This window comes from Lacerta agilis, chromosome 3 (assembly GCF_009819535.1).
Source record: "Lacerta agilis isolate rLacAgi1 chromosome 3, rLacAgi1.pri, whole genome shotgun sequence".
Lineage (NCBI taxonomy): Eukaryota > Metazoa > Chordata > Lepidosauria > Squamata > Lacertidae > Lacerta > Lacerta agilis.
This window is the reverse complement of record NC_046314.1, coordinates 71,512,662-71,523,778: the sequence shown is the minus strand read 5'-3', so window position 1 is coordinate 71,523,778 and position 11,117 is coordinate 71,512,662. Positions and strand designations below refer to the sequence as shown.

The 11,117-nt window shown below is 40.7% G+C and overlaps 1 protein-coding gene across 2 annotated transcripts in view; it reads right to left on the bottom strand.

The window, feature by feature from the left end:
• Nucleotides 1-4,961: 4,961 nt before the first annotated feature.
• FAM120B (family with sequence similarity 120B) overlaps nt 4,962-11,117 on the bottom strand; it is a 35,710-nt gene continuing 29,554 nt past the window's right edge. For both annotated transcript variants that reach the window (XM_033144228.1, XM_033144229.1), the window contains exons 8-11: nt 10,192-10,300; nt 9,513-9,653; nt 6,725-6,774; nt 4,962-5,354 (exon numbers count right to left, since the gene is read on the bottom strand). In XM_033144228.1, coding sequence (XP_033000119.1) covers nt 6,725-6,774; nt 9,513-9,653; nt 10,192-10,300 — 300 coding nt within the window. In that variant the 3' untranslated portion in view covers nt 4,962-5,354. The remainder of the gene's footprint in view (nt 5,355-6,724; nt 6,775-9,512; nt 9,654-10,191; nt 10,301-11,117) is intronic.

Here is an 11,117-nt window from a genome sequence, read left to right as displayed (position 1 = left end):
CGAATATATTTTCTCCTTTGTGACGCAGCTCCCCATCCCTTTTATGTACCTGCCATATTAGCTGACATTGCTGTGATAACCTTTCTATTTTGATGGAGTTCTTTTGAATGGTTTGCCCCAAAGGAAAGAATAACACTGAATGCCAGAAACTGTTTGTCTTCTACTAGACGAGGTCCAGGCATTATTATTTTTTGAGATGCCACTGGAGAATTGCTGGTGTAAAACAGAGTACTTTACGTCTGGGCATTGTAAATAGCCGTTCTTAGATACTGCAAACATAACAGAACCAACTCTGGCCTTGCAGTGCAAAGTGCACATTTTCCTTTGCCTTGAAGCCTTTTATAAGCATTGCAGGTGCCTGAAAATAACAGGGGGAAACAGAGTCTCTCCACCCTCACTACCCCCTTACTGTAGTTGTAGGGCTAAGAGACTGAATGCTTTGTAATGAAGGTATATTGTACATTCTCACCAGGTGGCACTTTGTTAGCAACAATTAGATCCTGATTGATCTTTGAAGGGCTAATTCTTACATGTTTTGCAAGGGTCCTAGAAGGAGCAAGTGTTGAGTGGGAGCACTTTAAGAGTATTAGTGGGGTGGGGTGGGGGTAGCGAGAATAGAGCCTCAATACATTTGCAATACAATGACCGTGTCTCCTTTGCACCCCCTTAGCAAGCATTAGTTAGCACAGTAATTTGCTCTTACTCCTGTTATTATCCCCTCAGGAACTAATGGTCACTTTATTAATTAGTTGAAAATTGTATTCTAGGTCAAATGGCATCTTTGTTCCTCTATTGTTGCAAATTGCTACTGGTAGGCCCCCTGATAAGTGGAAGCCTTACTGCAAAATGGGAATGATCCTTTGCTTTTCAAGATAAAGACCATGGGCCAGCTGCGCTTTCTAGGACCACAGAAGCGGTTTCAAAATGTCTAAGCACAGTGTTTCCCAAGACTGGCTTTTAAGCAATCACAGTCCCTCTGTACGATTTCTAATCACGGTCTGATCGTGTTATTGTATGTGTTGATTTTTCACAAAGCAAGTTGTCTCCAAATGCATTGCTTCTCTTAGCTCCTAGGTAACTGGGCCTGGGTTTTGAACGACGACAAAAAAAATCACACGCTGCCCCAAGGCACTGACTTAAGTTCATGATTGGCGTTTTCACTTTTAAGTGTTCCTTCGTATCAACAATGAAACTAGCACACCTTATTTGACGTCCAAACTTGTTCTTAATAAATCCTCAAGGTTGAGTAAACTGTGCTATCACAGCTGTTTGGCTTTGTTTGAAAGCAGGCACATAGCAGTTATGCTTTAAGTTGCCCTGTGCTCCTAAGGGAGGAAGGGTGAGGTAAAAATGATTAAATTCCACTTGCAAATGGTGGCGGAACCATAATACCAGTTAAAATATTCAGGCCCACAGTAATGCCCTCTCAAGTAATGGTAGGTGAAGGACCCCTGGACGGTTAAGTCCAGTCAAAGGCGACTATGGGGTTGCAGAGCTCATCTCGCTTTCAGGCCGAGGGAGCCGGTGTTTGTCCATAGACAGCTTTCCCGGTCATGTGGCCAGCATGACTAAACCACTTCTGGTGCAACAGAACACCATGGCGGAAACCAGAGCGCACAGAAACATTGTTTACCTTCCCACTGCAGCGGTACCTATTTATCTACTTGCAATGGTGTGCTTTCGGACTGCTAGGTTGGCAGGAGCTGGGACAGAGCAATGGGAGCTCACTCCATCACTCGGATTCGAACCGCTGACCTTCTGATCGGCAAGCTCAAGAGGCTCAGTTGTTTAGACCACAGCTCCACCCGCATCCTCTCAAGAGCAGGTGAACCAGGACCACACTGTTGTTTTGTGTGAACCAGGCAGTTGAAGATGTGGGATGTAAACACAGAGCAGCCAAACACAACATTGCTAGAGTGGACATGAAGGTAACTCAGTCCTCCAGGCATAACTTCCTGCTCCCTGGACTGAGTTAACTTCCTCTGACCAGAAGTAGGTGTGGTCTTACCCTCTCTCTCTGCTCATCTCCACCATGCCTACAATGTGAGATCATTACAAGTCTGAGCTCCAGCTCAGGCTCCATTTTTAATCTAGACTTAAGTATGTCTTAGTAACTCAATTACCATGTTAAGCCTGCCTGAATGAAGCAGCAGCTGTATCTGTTACTCTTCAAGATGTATTCTGAGTAACTGTTATTTTTACCTTTTACAAGACTGTGTGTGATCACAGTGTATTGATGATAAGAAGATCTATGGTGTCTTGGGAACCACTATGAAGTATATCACCCAATAATAATAATAATAATAATAATAATAATAATAATAATAAAGTGATTTTGGAGGATAACATAAATTACAATTATGGAAAGAACAACAAGCCTTCAACAGTTATCATTTATTTGCATGCCACCTTTCCATAGTTAAACATGCTCAAAGCAGCTTACAACATAAAATGAATTACAAAATTACAAAAAACTAAAAACGAAATTTGTCATAAACAATAAATGAAAACATCTCAATAAAGGTAAAGGTAAAGGGACCCCTGACCATTAGGTCCAGTCGCGGACGACTCTGGGGTTGTGGCACTCATCTCGCTTTTCCAGGTCATGTGGCCAGCATGACTAAGCCGCTTCTGGCAAGCAGAGCAGCACATGGAAATGCCGTTTACCTTCCCACTGGAGCCATACCTATTTATCTACTTGCACTTTGACGTGCTTTCGAACTGCTAGGTTGGCAGGAGCTGGGACCGAGCATAAGGATATAATAAAATTGAAAAATCCACACATAATTCATAATACGGTGTAAGAATAAAGATACAAAAACATAATACCAGTAACAGCAAAAATTAAGCCTCTCCAAAATTAAACTTGTGATCCCAACAAAAGCTCCCCACCTGGTCCCTGGTCCCTCCTGAGCAGCAGGTCTTGTAAGATGGCCTCTGGCTCCTTCTGCAGGAGCAGCAGCTTTTGAAGCAAGAGTCAGCCTGGGCCCCTCCCTCCCAGGCCAGGTGGAAATAGGCCAGCAAAGCAGAGAGTGAATATTGTGGGTCTCACAGCAAAGATGGCCCATACATATATGAAGATGTATGGATTTTTTTTGGGGGGGGGATTCCCTTATCCCACTGCAGCCCATCCCCTACATCACATGCTTTTCTGAGTTTCCTAACTCTCAGCAGGAAGGTGTAGAGGATGAAAGGATGGGAGGTGGGGAGTTCTATTTACAGAACAGAAATTAGGGGCCAAGCCATGGTACATTTTTGTCAAAAGCAACCTTGAACCCTCGGCCAATAACGCGAGATGAGCGCCACAACCCCAGAGTTGGACACGACTGGACCTAATGGTCAGGGGTCCTTTACCTTTACCTTTTACCTGGAAGGCATACACCATGGAAATGCAGGATTAATGCAAGATTGCCACAAATAATAAAACTATAGGTGAGACAGAGAGATGATAAGAAAGGGAATTAGTGAACAATAAAGCCGTAGGATAAGGTAATGGTGAATATCGAATGATATTCAAATCCTCATTTAAGTCCATCCTAGATGAGCAAAACCTTAAGATATAAATGAACATGAAATCTACTTACAATATAAATACAGCCAGCAGCTATTCTAATCATAAACTTCTTGAGCAAAATGAATTTTTATCAGATAAGCCAGTGCACTCCATAATTACCTTGTTTTCAGCCTACAACTTGGCTCAACGGAAGTTTGATCTTTTTTGTGCACTTCTTTTTAAGAGCCTGCTTTTGCATGAAGACTGAGTGACAGGGACCATATATACAGTATTAAATTCAGGAGATAGGATACAATCCACAAGGAAGTGCTATCTGAATTGGAATTCTGCAAAAGTATAGCCATGATTATGCCAGAAGAAAACTAACAATAGTCACACACTGCATCATTTTGACCACTGGACATGCATTCAAGATGCTTTCTGTGTATGTGAAAGTATGCATATATTGTGTGCCTTTTTACAAATGGCTGAGCTATTCTTGAAAGTCCTAGTGGAAAGAAATGGAGATATTACTACTAAAAGATAAATTGTGTATGACTGTTTGTTGGAAGGAAGCACTGATTAGGAAATAGAAGCAGAAGAAAATACCTATTTCAGTTCCCCCAGGGTATGAAAGGACTTATCTTAAACCTTTATATGAGTCACCAGGTGCCATGCAAATTTTGGGGTGTCTTCTGCAGTTGGGAAGATGAACCAGAGATAAAAAAAAATTATCTCGCTTTGTATGAACCTTTTAGGAGAGCTATTTGAAATGCCACATTTTGAATATATATTTTTAAAAAGAGATCCCTAGTGATGTGATAAACTCTGCTTCATTCATATATTTTCTGCTGGCGAGATGTGCTCCTGTAATGTTAGCTATCACCTTTGTCCTACATTAGGCTCTCTGTGCTGAAAGAACTTCCTGGATACTCACCACTGGTCTCAGAGGTTTAAAAATGAGATGGCAATCTCTCTGCCTGCTGTAGCAGGGGAGCTGGCCAAAGAGAATGGATCCAAACAATGAGTATCATCCAAAACTGGTTGGAGTTGAGAGCCAGCCACTCTCTCACCTTCTAGCTGAATAGTATTCTGTATTATTTTCTCTGCTTTTCACACCTACATATATATAAGCACAATACTATGATGATATAGCATTGGGTTAATTTTATTTGGGAAAGCTGCATTACACACTCATCACTGCCCATTTCTTTATTAAATGCAAACATAGTACACTCACCAAAATATAGCAAATATATAATCTTTATCTTTCCCAGTTTGTCCAGAATTAAATTTCTGCCATAATCAGATTTCAAGTGTGTTTATGCTAGAATATTAAAATACAATTCACTCTGATGCTTCAATTATGTCTTACGTATGCTGTGAACTGCTTTGGGAACTCTGCTTGAAAAACAGGATGCAGTGCTATCAAAGAGATATACCAATATACATTGTGGGTACCAATAACTGACTGCTAATAAAATCATTATTTTTTATTGTCACAAAAGCACCCATATCAGTAACAGCTGGAAACATCAAAGATTGCCCACACCCCATTTTGAAGATTTTCCCTTTCACTATAATAAGTTTTGCTTTGTTTTAAGCTGGTAATGTGTTATCTTTCAATTCACAGTGCTGCAATAAACTCATAAAAACATGCACAGCTCTTCAGGTCAAGCCAAGCTACAATACACAGCTCATTTTTTAAAAGCTAGAATGTGCTTAATTGCTCTTCCAGCAATATAAATCAGTCAATTGGTTTTAATGATCAATAATGATTAATTTTCCATACATTATCAGACCTCCTTGTCCTCTCTTACATTTCCCAGTTCCATCCAGGAGGAGAATCATCTGGGGCCATCTAAAAACACAAACGAATAGTCATGGAGCAACTACTCTATATATTTACAGGAAAAAAAGAACATTTGCCATGTTTGCGTGGCAACACAAAATGAAATGAAACTTTTATTTTAAACAACAGTTTGGAACTACATAAGCCCCTCCTGATCTTTATAACTCTCTAGCTGATAACAGACAAGTGTAGGTGAATGTTGATTTGCTGTGATAATTATTTTTAATTCTGTCTATGCAACAGTCGATTCTGTAACTCAGACAAGTATCTCGGTCCATGCACTACAAGAAAAACAACAGATATGGATGTGCTTTGATGTTCTCAGCTCTTTAAAATAGACCTCACCATGTTACGCAGCAAAAACAACAACAACAACAACAACAACCCTAGAAATCTGAGGTGTATTCCCTGCTGGTTAGGGACAAATGTTATATAACTATGATGCTCGTGTTGATAGCTTGGTTTATAGACCATCTAGATGTAAAGTTGATCTGCCTCTGGGCTGCAATTCTGAAACCATTTATTAAGAGAATAGGAAGACATTGGGAGGGGGATAATGTGCTGTGTATGTATGCTGTGATAACACAGCTTTACATTATTCTAACTATTTATTTAACTATTTATTCGGGGGAGGATCAGTGCATTCAGGAAAAAACATTAATAAAGAAAAGTACAGCAACTGTATCATTACCTCGCCCATTGCCTCCAATGTCAACATCTACACTAGAGAATTTGGTCCTCATGTTTTGGCAGCAGATGTCAATATTCAAGAGGAAGTAGCCTTAACGATAGTGTGGACAGTACTTTCAAAGGTAGGCTACATAGGCCTCATAAACCGAAGTACAAAGGCTCCCCCCACTATCTCTTCCCTTGGAATGTCTGGCCTATGGTTGTTGCCACAGGGGGCAGAAAAGGCAGGTGGTGGAACCCTTGGGGAGTAGATACAGCTCCGGGGCTCAATATTACTTAGTCCTGGTTTTGTCTGACAGCTTTATTGAGGTAAAACTCTCATACTTGTTTTATACTCGGTACAAATTCAAATGTTAAAAAAAAGTAAATGGGGGGCAAAAATTATTTTATTTTATTTTATTTTACAAATGCATCCAAAAATCTTTTTAAAATAGCTTTAAAAACTTTGAATTAACTCACTTTCTATCTCTTTCCATTAATTACTATTGCAGCTATTTACCTAGAATCTTTTTTTTAAAATTATTTTTATTCATTTTCCACAAATAAAAAAAATCACAACATACTTACATTAACAAAATTGAAATACATAGTCACATCCAAACACAAATAAAACATTTTTACATTCCTGTCTTTCCTCACTTGTTAACATGATTTCCTCAATTCCCTCTTTGTTGAATTTCATTATTTACCTAGAATCTTTGTCCCCTGGGAGGCTGCTGTCTTGGTCCATATCCTCGACCTGATGTAGGGAAAAAGATTATTTTTAATGTTCAAAGAGCATCCCTGGTAACAGTTCAGAAATTATTTTATTCATTTTAGGATTTATTTGTTCAGTACACTTTCATCCCACCATTCAACTTGCAATCTACAATTCAGTTGAAAGCTAAACCATCAGACAGATTAACAAAGCAGATAAAAAAATCCCTAGACTCAGCCTTAATGCCAAGCATAAAATATCCCTTTAAACTAGCACAACTCATAACAACCTAGCGATATAAACCAATAAGAAAACCCTAAGAAGGCCCAGGCAAATGGGGGAAATATCAACATAGCTGACACCAGTCATACTTCCTGGGGAGGGCATTTCATGATGTGGGCACTGCTGCAGAGAACACCCTTTTTGTAGTACAGTGGAACCTCAGTTTTTGAACATAATCTGTTTCGGAAGACCATTTGACTTCCAGAACGTTTGAAAACGAAAGCATGCATTTCCGGAATAATTTATGTCCGGAAAACTCAATACGGAAGCAGTGTGGCACATTTGGCTTCCGAAAAGCGTTCGAAAACCAAAGCAGTTACTTCCGGGTTTTCGGCGTTTGAAAGCTGAAACGTTTGACTTTCGAGATGCTGGAAAACCGAGGTTTCACTGCATTACCACCCAGTATACCTCTTCTAATGGTAGGACCATGAAAAGGGATTTGCCCTCAGATTTAAGAGACCAGGCAGGCTTAATTTATATCCCACCCAGGGTGACACAATGTTTTTGAACCTATATTTCTCATGTTCACACATAATTCTAAGCCAAGATGAGTGGTTTGTGCACATCTTGAGCATTCCCCTTTTTGCTCCTACTTTCATGCAGCTTGTGAACCACAAGCACCCTGACCCTATATTCCACTCAGTGGTTTCATGTAGACTTGTAAAGTCACAGAGGACATGATTGAATGCTGTGGGACCACGTAGGATACAGAATTCAGACTGATGGGGAGAAGAGGTAGAATAATAAGCTGAAAGAACTTGGCTCTTTATTTACACTCTAATGGAGTTATGAATTATCTATCAACAATGGCTGTTTCAGGTAACTTTATAGACATCTGAGACCAACTTGAATGGAAGGATGCTTCAATTCACAGCCCATCCTTAGCTTATTGCATGAAGCAGCTACTGCCTGCCCATGGTATACTAACATAAATTTGAACTCAAATGTGCATTGCTTCAAAACTACCAGTGTATTCATGGAAAGCAGTAAGAGCTATGGAAACTGGATGTGTTCTCTTACTGAGTGTGAAATTAAACATTAGAAAAACAGACCCTGCTAAGGCACCCCATGAAGGTGTTTGGTTTGAATGGAGGAACTCACACTCCCCTCTCCTGGTGCCTGCCTTCTATGAAGAAAGAGGTACGGCTTCTACTTTCTCAGAGGATGAAGTCCTATCTCTTTTAATCGAATGCCATGAAGGATTCAAGTCAAGATTCACAATTCATGGTCCTATTAGGAAATCCAAATCACGCTGCTTCCTTCCTTTCTGGCCAGTGGATGCTGTGAGAAAGGGCACAACCTATGAATTCTCAACTAGTTGTTTTTCTCTGTAATTTCTCCCAGGGGTGGGAGAAGAACGAAATACCCACCACAGAACCAGGCCATGGCTGGTGCCCATTGAGACTGCAGGGAGATCACCAGTAGGAGGAGCCAGAGCCAATGACAGACAAAGCCAACTAATTCTAGTTTTGTTCCCATCCTCCTCCCTGCTGAGTTCTGCAAGAGCAACATTGACACTAGGGAGGAGGAAGCTGACGGGCCATGGATTGGTTTTAGGCTGGGTGATGTTGGTGGAACAGCAGCCATTTGCCCCAATGGACCAACCTCCAATGTACAGAACTCCAGAGAAAGTGCTCAGCCTCCTCTCGGCTCAGGCAACCTCAGATGATGCAAGAGCATCGGCTATGCAGGCCTTTTTCACCCCAAGCTTTGAGATGGTTTGGCCTGGTTCCATACTCTGTGCTGTCACAATCCTTCCAAATTACCCCCAAATCAGTCACATACAGATATAGAAGACTTTGTTGGAGAGGCAGTTGTTTAAAGTGGCAAATTAAACTTGCATTGTTTCAGCTGATAAATTAACAGGTGCTCTAAGCTTGATGTTTACAAGAGGACTAATATAGGGCTGCCAAATTGTGGTGGTGAGATGGAGGAAAATTACAGACAATTAAGTGTGATATTTTAATCACACTGAATACATCTCAGGCTTGAAAGAGGAAAACCCTTTATTGCAATTGTAAGCTCACTTTCAAGTATGTCCAAGACCCATTAAACAGAGATTCTGCACAAAAGCTCAATCATACTGAATTGGGTAACAAATTAGAATCTGAAACTGCAAGCGATCGACACAACACGCCACTGAAATTCCTTAAGAAACTGGAATAAAACAAACTACATAAAGCTTCCACTTGAACAGGAAATCTTTGCATGTATATGCGGGGCAGATTTAGAATAGATGGAGGGAGATGCTTCATTTTGTTGCAATTATTGATGCAATAATCTATTTGTGACATTATTATAAATGTCACTGATGCATAATTAAGTTGAGCTGCCTCCTTATCTATTCCTACATTTCACTGTATGAAGTCAGCTAACATCTTGTCAGTGGTTAAGTTAAAGTCTTCTAATACATGCTTTTATATATCAAAATACTGATGCAGTGAAAGATTTTGCAAGTATGTAGTTGAATGCTAATCTATAAACTGCGTTCTTTTTACCTGGAGGCTGGGATTCAGATGAATGACCAGGTGGCTGATGGTCTCTCCACCACAGACAGTCGCTGCCCTGATCACGATAAGGATGAGATGGAATTCTGTTTGGATTCTGAAAGTGAGTACCTCTTCCCCTTCCTTGTCTCTCTGCAAAGGAATTTATGACACTTGAAACTGCTAGAGCACTAACAAAATAAAATCCAGAGTTCTCAAGTTGAAAGTTAACTAACTGATAATTATAGCATACAAATTAATTTAAAGTTTCAGCTGACAAATTATTGATATTCTGCTTTAAGCAAAACTTGAAAATTACTAACTACTGCAATTTAAAAGCACAGAAGCAATGAACATGGTCCTTATTGTGGGCATGCATAGGACAGCTTCATATGCGGTGAGTTTTCTGTACAGATATGTATAGGAAACCATGCACACCTTGTAGGTATATTGCCATATATGAAGAACAGACATAATAACTCAGCCAGTCGAGCACAAGACTCTTAACCTCAGGGTCAAGGGTTTGAGCCCCATACTGAGCAAAATATTCCTCCACTACAGGGAGTTGGACTTGATGGCTATTGTGGTTGTTTTCAATGCAACAATTCTGTGGTTCTCTCTTTTGCCACACGAACCGCCCGTTAATGCAACACACAAAATGGTTTGCAAAAAGAACTCACATGGCACCTACCTGTCATGAAGCCGTCCAGTCGCTGTCTGCTCTGAATTATCCTGCCTCTTGCTGAGCAAGTTTTGCAAATAAGGGACATCAGATCCTGAAACTTGGCAAGCCAAGATTCCTGCAGACAAGGAAATAATGAAAGCAATGGCAAGCTCTCCCTCTCGTTTTCAGAGAAGTCACACTGAAATCCCCAGAACATTTATGAGAGCCACTGTAGTGTAGTGGTTAAGAGCGGTAGACTCGTTATCTGGGGAACCGGGTTCGCGTCTCCACTCCTCCACATGCAGCTGCTGGGTGACCTTGGGCTAGTCACACTTCTTTGAAGTCTCTCAGCCCCACTCACCTCACAGAGTGTTTGTTGTGGGGGAGGAAGGGAAAGGAGAATGTTAGCCGCTTTGAGACTCCTTCAGGTAGTGAAAAGCAGGATATCAAATCCAAACTCTTCTTCTTCTTCTATGTAGGCTATACTTTAGGGACTCAGTACCAATACATCCTTTCACTTCTAGCTCAGCACTGCAGAGCTGCTAGAGAGACATGAGCAGCGTCGTTTCAATGAGCACCTCCAGGTTCACCAAATAGTCTATGCATGACTTAAGGCCCTAAGGGTTGGGGAATCTCCTCCAGTCTCTGGATAATTGTCATCTGCCTGCAGAAGGATAGATTTATCTTTCTCCCCAACCAGCAGAGAAATGCCGTGAACTGCTGGCACAGGGCCCTGATCTGGATTAGAATCCTGACACTGGGTGTAAGGGACTTTGCTCTACTCTTTGGATGAAGAGCAGTATACAAATTTAATGAATTAATAATAATTAACATTACCCGCCTTGCATGGGAATGTGGCTCTCAGGGTGGGGAAAGGAAAAGGAACTTGAAACAAGTAAGTTTTAGATTTTCATCTCAAGACCAAAATAAAAAATGAAGATGGTTGCATTTAT